Raw genomic sequence first — 20,102 nt, forward strand, 5'->3', positions numbered from 1 at the left:
TCTTATGTTGATCGAAAGGACTAGGTTTGATTCTGATGTTCGGATGACACGTTCATGTCAGTTCCTTGTCAGGTCGTTTGAGCTTGTTGATAAACAATATTGTGTTCTTGAATTTTCTCCTTTCATTTCATTAGTTCTTCTATCATCTTCAAAAGTAATCAAAATCATACAAATTTTCAAATGAAATGAAATAAAAATTTTCTGTTTACCGTTCCAGGATTATGTCCTTTAGACTTAGGGAGATAGATGTTTAAGGCAAGTAAATGATGATTTAAAGAATTGATGAAATGTGAATGTGGAAGGAAATGGGAGTATATCGAAAAAAAAAACTATGTACACGATGTTGTCTCCGTAGTAGAGCGTTCACCTGTGGTGCTTGGGGTCCCTTGTCCGATCCCAGCTCGCGCCAAGTGAACTTTGTGGTGGAAAAACTCCGTGTGCGTGGGTTTCCTCGGGGTTCTCCCGTTTCCTCCCACTTTCTTCATTCAACCATTTCACTCATTTCTCATCATTATCGTCTCCTTTAGCCTATCCGGCATAATCGTGGGACGTAAAACTCAAAGATTTCAACTTTTTTAAGTGTAAAAGATTTATTACAAATTCAAATGAAGTTAAACGTTTGGAAATGTGGCTTTAAATTAAATAAGCAAAATAAATAAATAATAAATAAAAAGTCAGTTAAATTATTTTTGCATTAAGGACTTACTTACCATTCGTCACCTTAGCATATAGAGTATAAACGTGAGCAAGATTTGTCTAAGGTCGTCAAATACATACCCTAGGGAGAGAGGGTAAAAGACTATCAAGGGGAGCAAAAGATTGATTTCAATTGGGGCAAGAGATTGGCACACACACACACACACACACACACACACACACACATATATATATATATATATATATCAGCGTTTCCCAACCTTTTTCAACTTGCGGCACACTACGGGTATAACTCGAATTCTCGCGGCACACTCATAGATATTATTACGTATTTGCAATTATAAAATACCGTGGAATTTTTTTCTGTAATTACTGAACTCCTCCTCATAGAGAAAAAGGTCGATGGCTAGTTTTCTCCCGTGGTAAATCATGCTTATTTTTTTATTGTAATTTAAAAATAGAAAACAATTGCAATGTAATATTGGACTCAGATTTTTAAACACACGCTTTCTTTTTCGAAAATTGTATCCAACCTTTCATTAAGAAGGAAGATCACTAAATAACGAACGAACAAACAAATCTCTTGTTCTTTAAAACACAAATGTAGGTAATTTATATGCATGTTTGGTTTGTCGAAAGGATTGAATGATATTTTAAAATTTCAAATTACGAAATAGTCTGCAACAATAAAGAAGCAATAATGGTCATAAAATGATAAGAAATACTTTTTTTCAACATTAAAAATATACAGAAAAGTAACAAGGTCTGAAACTTAAAATTGTAGATTCGTAGTAGAGGTCCAAAGTATTCTAATGCTAAATACAAATATTCGTTTTTCTATATGTCTTGTAATTTCATTGTTATAGAATTAATAATTTTATTTCGGTTTCCTCGCGGCACACCAGCGGCTCATTCACGGCACACCAGTTGGGAAACGCTTATATATATATATATATATTGATGCACTGTGTCCTACATCATATATTATAAATATATTAAGTACTATACTTTCTAAGAGCAAATAAGTACGTTTTGACATATATTTCCAAGAACTAAACACTTTTCGATAATCTGGAGGGAGGGAGAGATTAACGTGAAAACTTCATTACATTGTCTCCCTAGTAACAATTCTCCTTAGAGTAATTGCCATAAACAACTGTTCAGAATCCCAGTATATTTACTACTTTAACAATTTATTAAAAAAACACACATTTCAAACAAATACAAGTGCGTTAACAACGTAGTGCTTGCCAAAATCATAAAACAACTGAATGTGCTGTGAAAGTTTCTCCACTTGTCTAAGATTTCTTAAATGTGGTTTCATAAAATAAAGTGTGGCCGTCTAATATTCATATGTAAAAATACATCTTATTTTTTATTTTTCAAAGAAAGTGAGCGTTCTTCTTTTTAATGGAGATCCGTCAGTCTTGTAAAGATACCACCTGCGCGCAATATATTGTCTTACAATAATAATACAATATGATACATTGTTATTTTTCGTTTCTTGTAAGCAAGAAATATAACAATCTAAATGATGAACGAAAGAAATATAGTAGTGTTTTTCGGAGGAGACGACACAGAAAGTAACAGATGTTTTCATTATAGCCTTCGAAATGATCAAGAGCGCGAAGGAGGGAGGAGAAACAGCTGGTAGAGAAATATGGATGAATAGATGGCTAGTGCGCACGCTCACTAGGTATAAGAGAGAGAGAGAGAAAGAGAGGAATGAGAGAAAAGAACAAAATTCCATATCCTTTTATTCAAGCTGCCTATCTCCCATGTTCCCTTTCTCCTCCAGTGCCACGTTGCTCTATCATCCCTGAAAATATTTTCTAAAATTTCTATGCATTTTTATATGTATCTATCTCCAATTCTCTCCTCCTTCCCTTCCCTTCCCTTCGGCTATCTATCTATCCGCTCATTCTCGGCTTCACAGAATGGCTATAGCAATCGCAAAGCCGTGAGAGAGAAAGAGAGAGAGAGCAATAGAACGAAGCCCGAAAATCAATCCCGTGACGTAGACTACCGGAGCCCTGACGTCACCGAAAGAAACCTACCTATATCGCTCGGCAGGGTGAGCTTGTGTCGGGCCTGCGAGGCAGTGTAACGCACTCTCATACTTTAGTGCACCCGGAGACTCAGAAAAGATAGGGTATTTACAATCAAGAGGAGAGGAGGGCCTTTTTAACGCAGAGAGAGATATTGCATAATACATTAAGTGTCAATTGCCTGGCTGGATCGACACCCCATGAAACCGTGTCGAAATCTGCCCCAGCTTATCTGACAACTACGGGGCGTTATCTCCAACAAAAATATATACACAACAACAACATCAGCGTAGAAAGGGAAACACACGGCAACGGAGCGATCGAACATACGGACACCGCCATCTTCGATTTTGCAAGTGGAAAACTATTTCTTTCTTCCCCGTCACACAAGTAAAGATAATCTAATTTTCGCTTTTCTCTCACGTTTTTCAATCTTTAACAAAAATAATTAATTCTCTTTGAAATCGTTTCTTGATTCGGCAATGGTGAAAGCTTCAGCATGTAGCGCGCTGAGCAAGGGTCAGATTGCTTTTGTTCATGCGAATATTATTATTGCCAGTCTTTTGTTTATTTTCGCCACGAGCAACCTTGTACAGGCGACCCCAAAGGAAGTTTTTACTAATTCGTTTCTCGTAAAGCTTAAAGGTCAACCTGGAGTCGAGATAGCACATGATGTGGCCAAAAGGAATGGATTTGAAAATCTTGGACCGGTAAGTACATAAATATATATTTAAAAAATGTATAAAAAATCTAGTGACTAAATTTTTCTAATTTATATTTTTTAAATTATAAAGTGCATATTGTTTATTTAAGTGTTGAGGTTAAATTTCATTTTAAACAAAATTATCAACAAATTGATGTTAACATATTGCAGCTTGTATATTGAAAAATAATTGATGGTGTATAATTTCTGAAAATATGTTTACGTCTACAACCAACATGTCATGCATATTCTTTCTCTATAGTGCAATAATATTAATATCTGACGTTTTCTACGTACAAAAAGAAAACACACGATGAATGTCGTATACAATGTATAATTAACATGCTTATTTAAGTTTTCGCCAGTAAGAAATTTAACTACTTTTTAGTTTATCGAACACGTAATTCAGTTTTTCTAAATGATCAGTAACGTTAGTGAAACATTGTACTTAATATTATGTATGGAAGAAACAAATTGTGGCATAAGCATCGAGGTTTTGAGAATAACAATGTTTATGTTATCTTTGGTCCTAGGAACGTGTTATGTTGATAAGCATATAATAAGATTTTCTTCTTTCATAAAGCGTTTATAAACCTCATAATAGTTTTTGTTTAATATTTTTAGACTACTTCGATAATAATAATAATAATAATAATAATAATAATAATAATAATAATAATAATAATAATAATAATAATAATAATAATAAAATAATAATAATAATAATAATAATAATAATAATAATAGTCTAATAATAATAAAATAATAATAATAATAATAATAATAACACAGAGAAAATATAAGAAAGTAGTAAGTTTTAATTTGTTCTACAATTTGATATGAAGTTTTTGCGTTTCGAAACTGTCAGACTCCATATTCGAATCCCGAGACCTACCCCACTAATTTGTATCTTCATAGTTTTTCTCAATCCTACTAAAATACTTTCAATGCACAAAATACTTTCAATGTTGAAGTAAATTTTGAGGTAGATATCTGGACTTGTGTATAATTTAACAAAATTTAAGTTTGTTTATTCTACAATTTAAAACTCATATTCCTACTATTTTCAAGTTTAGAACGGTACAAAGATAGTCAAATGTAGAAAATAATTAGAAACATATTATTTTGAGATTATACGATTCAATGTTTAATATATTTGTAGTATTTGTTTTAAATTTATGCGCACTCTAAATCGATAAAATAGATTGAATTAATAAACGTCTAAATATTAAGAACTATCTAACACTAATTCCTATACTAGACTGATTTTACAAAATACTAAATTTAAAACATTTAAAAATATCCTTTAAATTCAATTACGTGAAGTTATTCATAAAGTAAAATAGTTATAAGCTTGAAAAAGAAGGATTATACTCATCAAAGAAGATTTTATTTATACAATTATACGTATTTTATCATACACATTTATTAACATCATAGTATTATGTATTAAAACAGATGTAAATAGTAGGCAGAAAATCATCTACCTAGGTATTATTAAATTCACTGCTACAATTCTATTACTATTTTCGTTTCTATAGGAACAATTTAAATTCTCAATTATTAATTATTTATATTCACTAACATATTTATTCTTTAATATATTATTTTACTTCGACACTAATATTTTTCTGTTAGTGTCTCCGAAACTTACGACCTAACTATATATATTCAAATTAACTGTTTGCACAATTGTATTTCTCTTCTTCCTTACATTTTTCTTCTACTATGAATTCTATAATGTTTATTAGAATACAATTGTAGACCTGGGTGAAATAATGGCCTAACCAACATCCACGTCTCTACGTCCATAACATAAATAAGAAACCAATTCCAAAATATATACTACACAGTAGATTTGTACTAGAAGTTGAGATTTAAGTTAGTAATTTTGTACTAGCTGCCAAATATAAACTCCGTAAAATAATTTTTAGAAAAGAATGGAAAGCCTTAAGCTAGTGTTTGTCATTTTAAAATTATTTTTGGTTAAACCACTCTTTCATCCCAGGTGCATAATTTTATTTCAAATAATTTCCAATCCAATTTATTTATTTCTCTTTAAGTTTATTTAGATCTATTGTTTTCTACTTAATTGTTCATTATTTTCTCATTCCATCCAGTTAATTCTCCATTATTCTCGACAGCCACATTTCAAAGTTCTCTAGTCATTTCCCTTAATGCCTATGTTTCCACCCTGTGTAGTATAATACTCCACACATATTTTCTGATAAGCCTTTTTCTTCGTAATTCTTAATTAAAAACAATGTATGATTTTCTTCTTCTTAAGTGCTTATTTCGATATTCCTATTCTTGTCTGCACGTTTGCACCTGAATATCTTTGCTTTACTAAAAAATTTGTCGCTCGTTTTATTTTCTCCTGACATACTTATATAGTAGATACAGATACCGTCGTTTCAGTTATCATTGCTGTTATCTTCTATTTTCCATCTTATGCTCCACGTAACTTCTCCTCAAGTTTTCTGTTATAATTGGTTTACAGACATATCTATCACCCTAGGTATAGGGAAAAATAATATAAGCCTAAACCCCCTAGATTTAGGATTGCAGGAGATATTTTTCTTCAGTTTGTTTAACTAGTGAAACAATTTTGTTGATACATTGTTTGAGAGACTGAAAATACAGTTTCAAAAACATTAATATTCGTTCTGACTTAATTTACCATCATAATGGATAGCAACACATAAAGCACATACAAAATTAACATTTCTTATCTTTACTATTCTCTGACTTACACTTTTCTGACTACCATTTATGAAGTAGTATGTATTATTATGTACAATGCAATTTACACAGGTATTGTTCTTTGAAGAGCCTCTTTTTACTTTCGAATCACGATGGGAGAGGAAAATATGTTGGTTGCAAAAATAATCGCATTCGGGATTTTAGCAATTTTACACTCTTCCTGGTCCGCACAAACAAGAAGTTATTATTACTGAATATTATTTCATCTGTTCGTCTGTTTATTTCTATGTGTTTAGAGTCACCTAGAGGTCATACGTTTCAATGTATACGGACTTAATTATAAATTTAAGGTTTCCTCTGCTAAGATTATCGTTGAGATTTTGAATTTTCTTCCTATCAAAAGAAATGAAAGTTGCTTTCAGAAGGGTAAAAACTATAGAATGTTATTTTTCCAAAAACGCTGCTTTGGTTTCATTTCTCATAAATCAATAGACCATCAACAAGTTTATAATACGTTTAAAGACTTAATGAAGGTATAATATAAATAGTCTTTCTTCAGCAATAGTGTATGTTTGAGAATAAGCTCGTTTCGAACGATTTTCTTCAAAATGACTCGGGAGATTTTGATCATATTTCTCAAATAAAAGTTTCCTCGACAAAGTCAATGATACAATTCAAGAAATGCAAACGTAAAAAATCTGTTTGGTGGCTCGTAATTTTTATTGTAAATAAAACAAATCATAATAAATCGTAATAACAACGTAATCTAATAATGGAATCACACAAAACGATTAACCACAGCATGAAGGACACAAATTAACGACTAAACTGTCTGTAGCGTAAACGGCTTCGTGGAGTTTTCCCAACATGTATATTATCATATTTATTTATTTTCTAATATAATAAATTTTAATATTGTTGGTTGCTTAGTATCAATTCATCTCTCAAACATAGTTAATTTTGATTCGTCTTTATTTTCATAGTTTAATTTCAATAACAAATGTAACATATATACTGCTTTTACTAAAGTTAGCAATACAAGTTTCTTACTAATTACTAGAACAACCTAAAATAACAAAAGAACAAAAGAAAGCATAAATGCAGTTTAGGCATATGATTGCTATCCTGATTTCTGAACATGATTTGGGTTGTCTAAGGGTCCAGGTAAAATTGATTTTAAAATAATAAAGTATTATAAGTTAAAAATAAAGCATAATATTTAGAGAGGAGCAAAATGTGAAGAAAAACATAAGAAAATATGAAAAGTGCAAATTATGAAAAACATGAAATTTTAATATAATTTTTAAAGATGAAGTATATCTGTTTAAATCAGCTTACATTTATATGTCACGCATTCATTGACATTTTTTTGAAATATATTATGCGTTGGATTTCCCCATTTATTTCAATAATAAAAGCTTTGGAAAAATAATTCCCAAAAAGCCAAAGGAATGAAAATTACAACAAATTGTTAATCAGAAACTACAGTAGCAAAAGTGTTTGATCCTCATCTGCAACCAAACATTGTTTCCATCGCTAAGTCAACTAGTAGATTTCGCGGCGAAAGAAATCTGGAGTCTGTGATGAGTAGAATGCATGCTGCGCTGCCCGATTATCAGTGAAAGTCTTTTTCTCAAAAAGTGCTCAAAATGCTCAAAGAGATGGATATCAGTGGGAGAGACATTAAGAGAATGCGTAGGGTTGCCAACCGTCCGGTATTTTACCGGACAGTTCGGGTTTTGGTCTCCTTGTCTGGTGTCCAGTACGACCTCTAAATCGGACATTAAATGTCCGGTAATTTTTCCTCTTACTAGTCCCATTCTCCGTTGAGTTCAGATTATTTTGGAGTGAGAAAAGGAAACGTTTGTCGATGAACATTGTTAAAGCAAAGGTTAAAATTCTCATTGATATTGAACTGTCGTTTGCGGAATTTGCTGAAGAGTTGATTGCAGGAAACTTTACTGAACTTGTCATAACTGCTAAAGGCCAAGAAAAGTACGTTTTCAAAAGTACAGCTAGCACTGCTTCATCCTCAGCTACATCTTCCAATTAAATAATGCATCCAGATCTAGTAAACGTATGTAGGCGTTATGAGACATTACCAGCCCCAATGAAGCTGGTAAGACTTATTTCTCAACTATGTTTTGTGCATACCATAATTATATTTACCATACCATAATTATATTTCTAATTATACAGTATTTGCTTTTCTGTTTTAAATATAATGTATTATTGATAGTAGGCTACGAAAATTACATGTGCCGACTCAATCGAAGCTGGAATAAGTAAGTTTAATAATTGCTTTGAAAATAACTTAAGTTATTAAATTCGTACTCAGAATCACTCAATTTTATGTGAAGTAACCACTTTCAGGCTGCTCACAGTTTTGACGAGTGATAATGTCACAATCTTAAGAGCGTACGTACTATTCACGGATCCAGGAGGGTGCCCGGTATTTACATTTTCAAAAGTCGACAACCCTAAGAATATGATGGATAAGGAAGGGTTTCACATTGCTATTCTCTTTAGCCAATTTCTAGACGGTTGCAGGCAATGTTGCTGTATATTCCACGGTGTTTAGCATTATAATGATTTTTAGTGATGTTTTCGCTTTGACGGAGAAAGACATGATAAATCAACTAGAACATAAATCACTCTATAATCAACATAAACTAAGGTTTTGGAAACTGACCTGACCGTTTACGATAGCTGTAGCAGATCCGTTTATCAAGAAAAGTGACAATCTGATGTAGGAAAATTTTCCGTTCATTCCTTATTCTCAGCGAACTGCATATCTCCTCACTACGAATGCTGTTGTCAGATGTCAACTTATTTAGCATTTACAAGTCCAAATTTTCCCCCTTACCAATTACGCGGAGCCGCCGGACGACAGTGGATAGTGTATGCCTGACTCAACTGTAATAGCACGAATACTTATCTAAACGTCTGCATTCGCGGTGTTCCTGAAAAACTCATTCAGAAAATATTGGTCAGTGCCTACAGATTTCATTTAGGAACGCTGTCAGCGGAACAAAACTTGACAAACTGCGAATAGTAAGTTTGTTTATCTGTCTTGGTCCATGTTAATATTTTGCTATGCAGAATGCTCATCCCCGCTCTGAATTGTCCAGTTTCAAGTCATAAAGAAAAATCATTCTCAAGCCTGTGTTCCCCGTGGTGCACTTCCATATAATCTTGTTTAATAACTCACTGTTGATTGACTGGATACTCCAATCTGCCAGCTGGACATGTACAGAGTTTGTAACGTTAGAAGAGTGACTACCACTTGTTTATCTCTAGGTTCTATTGTTGAGATGAGTTCCCACTATACGTGAAAGAGGACATATTCGTACTAACCAAATAGAAGAAAACGTGACTCGTGCAACCCCCTAATAAACCAAAATTTTTATATTTCTTGCGACTCTATAATATACATCTTCACATATAATAGACACATTTTTAAAATTGTAACACATTATGAATTCTGGCTTCGCTAAGTACTAAAGATGCTACAAATGAATGTACACTATACTTTGCTGCAAATAATAAATGGTATTATACACGACACTATATAATATTTACAATTTTAAGTTCATATATTTTGCACATATCAATACTGTACACATTCGATTACCGAAATGTATAGAAGACTACCTTCTTTAAAATTTGAAACAAAGGTAGAATCACGACACAATTACATTGTCTCAGTATCTCGCCGACTCTGAGATGAAAAAAATAACTAAAATAAAATTTGCCACAATTGAATGCTTATTTTAGTAACTCCATTCAAACATACAACTCAAACCAAATCTTTAATACAAAGGAGCTTAATATTAATACTTCTTCTAAAGATCAAAAGTATAATACCACCTAGAATAGTTATTGTTTCTAGCAGTTTGATAGTGGCTTAAAAATGCGATAACGGGATGGAAATTAAATTGACGCGATTTTTTATTTTTAAAAATCTTCCCTCCCTGACATAATCACTAAGTTGTTTTCGTTTCTTGTAATGGCAGATGGAGGAGGAGGGAGAAGTAGTGGAGTTGTTTTGATTGTCTATCGGCTTACGTGTAATGAATAATACATTATTTAAGCCAAATGGAAATGAATATTATATATTTTAGTTACGTTTTTATTGTAATATGAATACGACAATTTCTCCATCTATTGCAAAGCACTTAGCACTTAAATTTACTAACCCAGTCGCGAAGTTCAGTTTTTGCTTTAGGTATGTTTCAACTTTCTCATATTTTTCATATCCAAATTCAATTATCAACAGACGCCGCTCTACGCGCACTAAGCCACTACTCATTGAATCCGCTGAACTGAGTTTATATAACAATGACATTAAGAAATGAGTGGAAGTGTGGGTGGTGGGTTGGACTTTGGTCAAAAACGATGGTAGCTAAAAACTGCGCCTTAAGGCCAAATTTTCACCCCAAACTGTTATGATAGGAAAGAAAAAACATCATTTCTACATGTGAAAGTGCGCTTAACCTTGAAACTCGTGCAAGGTCACTTGGTTCAAATTCAGTTTAACAATAGGAAATTACAAAATTTGAGGAAATGTGATGATTTTTAAATAAATATTAAATTATTGTCAAAATATTATGAATGAAAATTAAAAACACGCTACATCGATTCTACGTACAATAAAAAAATGAAACATTGATCTGCAAGGCATGCTTTAAAATATGAAATTTCATTTTTTACTTTTCTCTAATAATATTGAAATAAAGCATATTTTTAATATATATATATATATATATATATATATATATATATATATATATATATATATATATATATATATATATATAATTCTAAGTAATAATTCTTAGAAAATTAATTCTTTAATTTAGTTCAATTATTGTAAGCCGGAGTTAAAGTTATTATTTTACTTTTAAGTTTTATTTGCACCAACAATGGAAAACAAGGCATTTCAGTAATGGCATTACAAAATTGTTATCTCACATACCTACACGTATACTGAAGTTTCAACCTTAATAAATTAGACATATAATTGAAGTTCTTTGAGGAATAGTAGAACAAAATAACCTTGCAATATGAACAGTTTAACGATTTTGTGGCCAGTGTCCACTTTGAATCAGATCAATGCATTTATCATTTGCTTGAAATTAGTTCACCAAATTGGATTTTGAATCCTCAGATGTTGTGTCTGATAAAAATATCTTGAGGCTTACCTAAAACTTGTAATTATATATTAACCTTTTCAGCGTAGTGCATATGAGGAGAATGACAGTGACTTAGATGGCTAGACTATTATTCTTAAGCATTGCTTTGTTATTATTGCAGGTTGTACTTGAATTTTTACAAACTTACAAACAAACTTATTTTATCATCACAAAAAAATCAGTTTATGTTATAGACAAACAGTATCTGGTTTCAGTTTATTGACATGAAATAAACTGACATATAAAATATTAATAAATCGACAGAGAATGTGTATTTTTGTTAGTTTTTGCCTTCGATTGTTTCTTAAAACAAATTTGCAAAATCATAAAGCATAATTGTCAAAAAAAAAAGTATAATGTGGGTTGCTCTACGGATCACTACGAATGATAGAACAAACATAAAGTTAAACTAAATCTAAAGAAGAAAGAAAATATTATTATAAAATAGTTATTCACTGAAATTTGAATTGTTTTTTATTTTAGTTTTTTTTTAATATTTAAATTCATACTCCCTGCGTTACGTACCTTGTAGGATGGAAATGAAGTACCGTAGAGAATTCAAGCGGAGATTACTGATATCAAAAAGAAACGAAATGTTTTCCCTACATTCTTGTCTATTTTGTTTGTGTAAAGTACACCATATAAGCTAAACTAGTATTATACACTAATCCTTACCTTTAAAAAAAAAGAAAATAAAAGAAATAGGCACTGCTTATAAGAAAGTCAGATTCAAATTACATGGACTGTAAATATCGAACACATTTGCAATGCCGTGCACAGTATAAAACATGTGATATGAACATGAAATTATGAGTACCTGATATACGCTTGCAAGTCTAACAAACATACGGCTTCATTCCACATAAAAGAAGGATTTTAGAGTTATACAAGAACTTTCTGAAACAAAGAATATACGAACGCGAAGTAACTTCGCTGCTATAAACACATTTTACATAATATATGAACCCCTAAAATGTGGTGAATATTTATATTTGTGTGCATGTATTAAATAGCTCAGAAGTTACTCGACTAACTTAAATGAAACGTGCGTCAAAATCTTTATCGCAATCACAGAATAAGGCTACCTACCTCACGGTTGAACTCTATACATATATAGAATAACCAATAGCACAAAAATTGGAGAAAGGTGTGTAAAATAAAATAAAATAAAATAAAATAAAATAAAATAACCAATTCTTGCTGCTTCATTCTTGTAATTAATTAATTCACGTATTGTCATGAAATGTGAGAAATCTGCCATTCTTCATTACGAAAAAGTGGTATAATTATTTATGGACGAAGTCCAAAACACTTTACGGGGAAACCGACGTTTGTTTTGCAATTTTCGTGTAAGCAAAGGGGTAAATGTGGCATTTTCAGACGCAAGAAATCCATCTAGTTAAATCTCTACTGTGGTAAAAAATTAACTTAGATACTGCTTGGTGTGTAAGTTCCGGAACTCGAGCGAATAACAAATTACGTTAAGTGTTTTTCAAACTCGAAAGGTTGTTTTATTTAAAACGTTTGCCACTAAATTTATCTGTTACTGAGATAATGGATTCATTACTGTTTAACGAGAACGGCAGCGTCAAGCTTTTTGTCCTCATCACGAATACTGGAAGAATATATATTACAGGTACTTTTATGTACAGAAGCATAAAGTTTCATCTAGCCCTCAAGATGTTGGATGTATGGAGACGTGTAACAAACTAGTTGTAATTTACGGGAAAACGTTTGTAAACTGTAACTTAATATTTTCCACTATCATTAATTCTATTAAGTGTAGTTGCCATAGATACATTTTATATTATCCGGCATTTTAAGCAACATTTCGGCTTTCTAACACTAAGAAGTAAAATATTTTTCTTATTGGACAATTATTTTACACGCGAAGGCGAGATCTTTTTGAGCCTGAAAAACATGTCTCTGATTAACTTAGAACATACTTGAAAATCGTTTACTATTAATTTGTTGTGCATCAAAGGGAGTAACTGACTTAGGCGAAAATGTTAGACATTTTAAACTAAGATATAAGCGCAGATGACACGGCAATAAAAGTAAGATGGATATCGCAAAAATAGCAATATAAAGTAGAAATTGGTTTCAGTTGGCTAAGAACAGAAGTCAATAGAGAGCTTTGTCAATGCGGTATTGAACTTGCAAGTTTCACAGACCATAGAATTAGTTAAGTAGTTATTTTAAATGCGAATATGCATGTATATAAATTTGTATATATGAATATGCATGAATATTTTATATCTTGTTTTCCTATATGGTCCTTCAGAACATCTGTAAAAATAATAAATTCAAAACTACATGAAATAGTACGTCTTGTGTCGGACTCTACACAAAAATTGTGATACGTATTTGTACCATTACAATAACTATATAAAGTTGAAATATATTAGATGTTCGTATATTGACAGCAATAAATTACATTGTGTTCATTTATGTAATTTTGGAATACTTTGAAAACATACAAGTTTTTAATTCGTTTTTTCATAGATCTTACTAAACAAAACAATGTCTTTTGATAAGAATATTTAGTAAAGAAGAAATGCAAATTACGTTACTTGTACGTTGTTTTGAAGTACAAAGATTTGCTTATGTTTTCCTCTTCTTTATACTTAATGCGTTCACGATTGCATCATCATATAACTAAGTGAAAAGCGTTCTTGCAACAAGGCATGCATGTTCAATATTTTCCAACAAACTAGAATAGCAGTGTCATATGCAAAGATAAAAAAAGAGAGCTGTAAAAAATCGATCATAGAATGGTTTATAGCAACGGTGACAGAAGAGATTCTTGCATTGACAAAAAAAAAAAAATGTATGTGGCAGACTTAAAAACGTAAGTTACACGTGTAAACCCTGTGGTTTTTGGACTTAACGTACAGCAAATGTATAACTGAAAACGTATGCTTTATACCGGTAATGTTTTCCGTATTAGTGTTTCATCTATACGTATTTTTCGTATGAAACAATATAGTCAGTCAGGATCTCGCATACAAATGGACTTATATAACATACAGCTGACGAACGTAACATACGTATATGCATGCAATATACGGAGGACTGTTAGATGTCAGACATCCTGCAACGGCATGATGTAACAACTGAGGGCGATGCGTATGTAACATATGGATAACGTATGCTCCGTACTGATTTCCGTAGTAAACATAGGGATTCCCTATATTTGTACAATATACTGCTGTCCGGATAACGGATTTTTCTCAGTGTGGGGAACACTATAATAAAGAAAAAAGGGATTAAATTATATTTTGAATAGGTATATTATTTACCTTAATTTTTAAAATACAAATTGTCAGTTTCTAATAGTAAAGAGTCATGCTGATAGATCCTGCTACCTCTACTGCATGCCTGACTGAGGCGAATAGATGTCACTAGAGTGTAGGCAATTTACCGATTTAAACTATGTTTTGTTTCAATTTACAAGCAGTACGTATACGTAACTATTAGGAGTATCTTGTGTATATTAGGAGTGCGTGTGTCACTGTTAGGAGAATACAAATAACAATAGATACAATCTGCTCCAATAGAATAAGAACTATCAGTTTTTAACGACATACTTTTTAGCACCATAAAAAATCTTGTCGAATGTCCTGAATACTCAGATCTCAGCGAGCGTCACAAACTGCCATTTACACTTAACCATGCATTGGACAACGATATTGATATTATTGAGCGTTTACTTTCTTTTATGCACGCTTGTAACATTTCTCACGTTCTTTGGGCTCTTTTTAGTCCTTTGCTCTTTTCTTTTTTGTTGCTGCACTTTGATCTTTATTCTGACTTTTTATTTGTTTTTATCTATTTATTATTCTTTTATATATTTTCTTTACTACTACTATTATTATTATTATTATTATTATTATTATTATTATTATTATTATTATTATTATTATTATTATTATTATTATTATTATTATTATTATTATTACTATTATTATTATTATTATTATTATTTATTGTTATATATTTGTTATTCTCATATATTTATTATCTAATCTCTTCTTTTAGGGTTTTTAATTTATATTTTTGCAGCAATTTTTGTTTCTTACATTCTGATATGTTCATTTTTTTAATCTTTTATTTAAGGCAGTCTGTGTTTGAGCAGTCATGTTGGTCATAACTTGAACAATGGTGTGCCTGTTAATTTTAAATCAATCAATCAACCAAACCGGAATCAACGCATATAAATTTATCCCCAGGTTTGTAATTTTCAGTGGCGGATCTAGGCCGGAGTCGGGGGTCCTATGCCCCCAGTTTTTAGAGTGACAAAAATAATTGAAGTTATATTTATACATTTTTTGCAAGTTAAGAGTAAACTTATAATATATACCCATCATAGTCTGAGTTCTGGTTGCCCCCCCCCCCCCAGTTTTTACCTTCTAGATCCTCCACTCGTAATTTTGTTCAACTCTTTATGATTTGTCATTAATTATATAGTGTACGATTATTCTCTTGCTAGTGTCACATTGATTATACAGCCTGTAGCAATAAAATATGTTTTGCATGATTTTATTATTGTTCTTATTGCAATTAAATTTTTAATATTTTTTTTTATTGTAGCCACAAACCATCCCGTTTTTAAGTGTATTTAGAATTCTTACGTTACTCATTTTTATTTTAAAATGGCTAAAGTCTGTGCTTTCTGAGATTGTGATCTAGGCTTAACTTGTCCATGGAGGTGCCTACTGCGAATAAACTCCGATCTCTGGTTCAGATTCTACTTTAAACGTCTTATACTATAGCCTTCTTGCTTAAAAGAGATCTTGTACTCCAATTAATCAATTAATGAAATATTCATGAAGTTAATCAGTATATTATTACTACTGAAACATAGCCCACTAAAGCTTATGACCAGCTGGATGATGTACGTTAAACTGAGTGGTACGTGGTTAGTGTATCAACTTCCAGACCGGAATGTGCTACCTCTTAATTAAAGAAGTTTGCTTATGGTCTCCTGATAAGCGGTCAATATTGAAATATATACAGAGTGTTAATGAACTATACCGACAAACTGTAAGAAATGATTTCTTACATTAAAATAAGAGAAAAAGTTCATATGGACCTATGGCGAAAACTGCATAGTTTCAGAGCTAGGGCTGTTCAAAATCGCGAAAAAACCAAATGTTAACAGACACTATTTCGAATTGCAGAATCTATGGATGGTGGTCCTTATCAGCAAAAAAGGAAGTCACGCATACACAATAGGGTGGGCCGAAAACGGCCGAATTTTTTTTTTTTTTTTTTTTTTTTAGAAAATTAAGATTGAGTACTGTGCAAAAGTTGTAAAATGTTACATTATATTTCCTCACCAAAATAGAGCCGGATAAAAAGATATTTAATCGGGCACCGGGGGCCCGAAACAAGGCTAATTTTGAAAAAAAGTAGTGACCAATGAAAATATTATTAAAATATATTTTTAGAAAGCTAAGTTTCAGTACCGTGCAAAAGTTGTATAATATTATGTTATGTTTCTTCACCAAAATAGAGCCGGATAAAAAGATATTTAACCGGGCCCGGGGGCCCCAAAGAACGTTAATTTTGAAAAAAAATAGTTTCGAGTAGTGAAAATATTGAAATATTTTTTTAGAAAGTTAAGTTTGAGTACCATGTAAAAGTTGTATACTATTATGTTATGTTTCTTCACCAAAATAGAGCCGGATAAAAAGATATTTAACCGGGCTCGAGGGGCCCGAAAGAACCCTAATTTGGAAAAGAAAAAGTAGCGACCAATAAAAATATTATTAAAATATATTTTTAGAAAGTTAAGTTTCAGTACCGTGCAAAAGTTGTATAATAATATGTTATGTTTCTTCACCAAAATAGAGCCGGATAAAAAGATATTTAACCAGGCCCCAGGGGGCCCAAAAGAACGCTAATTTTGAAAAAAAAAAAAGTAGCGACCAATGAAAATATGATTAAAATATATTTTTAGAAAGTTAAGTTTCAGTACCGTGCAAAAGTTGTATAATGTTATGTTTCTTCACAGAAACAGAGCCGGAATAAAAGTTATTTAACCGGGCCCCGGGGCCCTAAAGAACGTTTATTTAAAAAAAATAGTTGTGAATAGTGAAAATATTATTGAAATATGTTTTTTTTTTAGAAAGTTAAGTTTGAGTACCGTGCAAAATTTATAATGTCATGTTTCCTCGCCAAAACAGAGCCGGATAGAAAGATATTTAACCGGGCCTCGGGAGCCCGAAAGAACGTTGATGCTGAAAAAACATGGTTGTGAGTAGTGAAAATATTATTGAAATTTTGTTTTCACAAAATTAAGTTTGAGTACCGTGCAAAAGTTGAATAATGTTATGTGTCTTCCCCAAAACAGAGGCAGATAAAAATATTTCACTAGACCCTGCGGTTCCGAAAATTGTTATTTTTTTTTAAAATATATACAAAAAAATTGGTTAAGATTCCTAATATTTTAACTTGACCCCACGAATTTAAATGTTCTGATCTGATGTGCAGCTCTTCGTCTGATTGGTGTTTAGTAGATATAATAGTACGGACACAAATACATAAGGTAGGATTGAAAAATTGACCAACAAACACCAAACCAGCCCAGAACTCACCACGTGGAGGTGACTACACAGCGAGTTCCTCCCACCCACTCTCCTCTTACCTAAAGCTCCTTAGTTGAATCTTGGAACAAAATATTGAGATTTATGTTCGAAGCTTGGTAGATACTTTCGTGCTTCCAGTTTTGCGCAAATATAACCGTCTCGTGCAACAACCGCATACTTCTGAAGAAGATTCTGTTACTACCTTTACACATCTCTCCAAAGCCTGTGTGTGGAAGGGGAACGTGACAAACTGTGAAGCCTCCTCTTTCCACAATCATTTCGGTTAGTTCTTCTGTTGATATGTTAGCCGAAATTGGAGGTTTCGTTACTATTACTTCTGGCCAATCGGTCAAATCGATATAATCCACATATCATTCAGTGCTTTGCCTACTGCAATTGTCAATTAGAACTATAGTTTGGTATTTTCGGCCATCAAAATAGACCCTTAAAATTAGTAGCTTTACACTGTAGACGGTTTCTTTTTTCTCTTTCCTTTTCTTTTTTTCTAGTTTTCTACGGATTTTGTTTTTATCTACTACCTTGTCTTGGTTAGTTTTGTTCAGTAAATTCATATATTCTAAAACAGCGGATACAATTTTAGCAGCCGGCCTATTCGAGACACCTGTTAAATCTTTTGCAGTACTCATTTGTTTAGGGCTCACTATTGTTTATTTAGGTTTACTTTAGATTTTATTCTCTAAACGATAGCTCCATGCGAACTCTTCATCATCTGAATTTGGGGTGGAAGCACTTAATGTATATTCCAAGTGCGGGATTGAGGCTAATGATTGTAACCCTCTTGTAATTGGTACCGCAGCATCGTAATCAATCTGTGTGTCATGCTTTCTTTTGAGCCTATGGGTTTCTACTTTATTTACATTGCAATTCGTCATTTGTCTCTGATTTCTCTCATCTAATATGAGCTTCCACGGCGGTATTTAATTTGATTTATCACACTTACAGGTTAATCTATCGCAGCATTTGCAAGAAAAAATATCAAATAACTTCTGAGCACCGTTCTTATATTTCTTAAATTTGGCTCTTAATGGAGGTATCTTGTTTCTTAATGGGGTTAATGATCGTTTTGCATTTTGAGTTGTAATTCAAAATCATATCCTTAATTCGAAGGTAAGACAATACAGGAAGAGAGGCTCGCAGCCATATCGTTTCTAGTTTATTTGAATTCAGCAATGTAAGCACCGCCTTCGGAAAGCCAGTGTTTGTGCATTTTGCATCCAGATGCGAAAAAGTGATATTCTCTTTAAGTTTGAGAGTTCTGAGCTGGGCTCAACACGAAGGTTTTTGTGAAATTTAGTTGTGAAAGTTAGTTAAGGTCTCAATAGTCATTTGCGTATATTAAAACCATGTATTTCATGTTTTATGTATTAATAGTATTGTCTGGTAAAATGTTCTTATTACCTAAAATCATTTTATTTGAACAAAAAATTTGGCATTTTAGGGCCACAGGGGCCCGGTTAAATATTGTTTTAAAATCAACATATTTGACATGGCTTCATTTCGTACCAATGCACAACTTTTGATAACTACTCAATCCTGAATATCTGCAAAAAAAATTCGGCCCACCCTAATACGCAATTCAAAAATGCATATTTCATTAATTTGCAGTCGGTATACAGAGTATTCCATACAGGATGAAACTCCCAAATATGCCATCAACCGAATTTTGAGATATGCTCTGATTTTATGATTGGTCCAAAGTATTAAAACGATAAGCCTCGATAGCAGTGAACGCAGAATCCTTTGGAGCGGTGTCGGAAGTGTTAAGAATCGTCAGCAGCACGGTTTCTCGTACTCGGGAAAACGCATGCTGCAATGTTTTCTATCGCGCTTATAAGTTAAGAAAACACGAAATACACCGTGACGAAATACATCGCAAAACACATTATTCCGAGCACAGAAAACATGGAACTGCCGGTTCCTAACGCTTCCGACTTCCCTCCGAAGCATTGGATGTCCATTGTTGTCAAGGCTTACATTCTGCCTAGTTTGGATCCTCCTTGAAATAATTACACCCTGTAGGGTATACCTTGTATACTTATTGAAAATTGACTAAATATGTACTTTTGGATTGTGTATGAGTGACTTTTTTTTACGCTTATAAGGATCACCATCCACAGGTTCTGGAATTCCAAATAGGGTCTGTTGAAATTTGGCTTTTTCGCGATTTCGGACAGCCCTAGTT

General features: G+C 32.3%; 1 protein-coding gene across 1 annotated transcript in view; it reads left to right on the forward strand.

The window, feature by feature from the left end:
• Window positions 1-2,601: 2,601 nt before the first annotated feature.
• The window catches only part of amon (prohormone processing protease amontillado), an 851,181-nt gene continuing 833,680 nt past the window's right edge, over window positions 2,602-20,102 (forward strand). Inside the window, exon 1 of the mRNA XM_081730809.1 lies at window positions 2,602-3,415. Within this exon, the coding sequence (XP_081586935.1) occupies window positions 3,188-3,415 (228 nt within the window). The 5' untranslated portion in view covers window positions 2,602-3,187. The remainder of the gene's footprint in view (window positions 3,416-20,102) is intronic.

This window comes from Thermobia domestica, chromosome 11, assembly GCF_964235325.1.
Source record: "Thermobia domestica chromosome 11, izTheDome1.hap1.1, whole genome shotgun sequence".
Lineage (NCBI taxonomy): Eukaryota > Metazoa > Arthropoda > Insecta > Zygentoma > Lepismatidae > Thermobia > Thermobia domestica.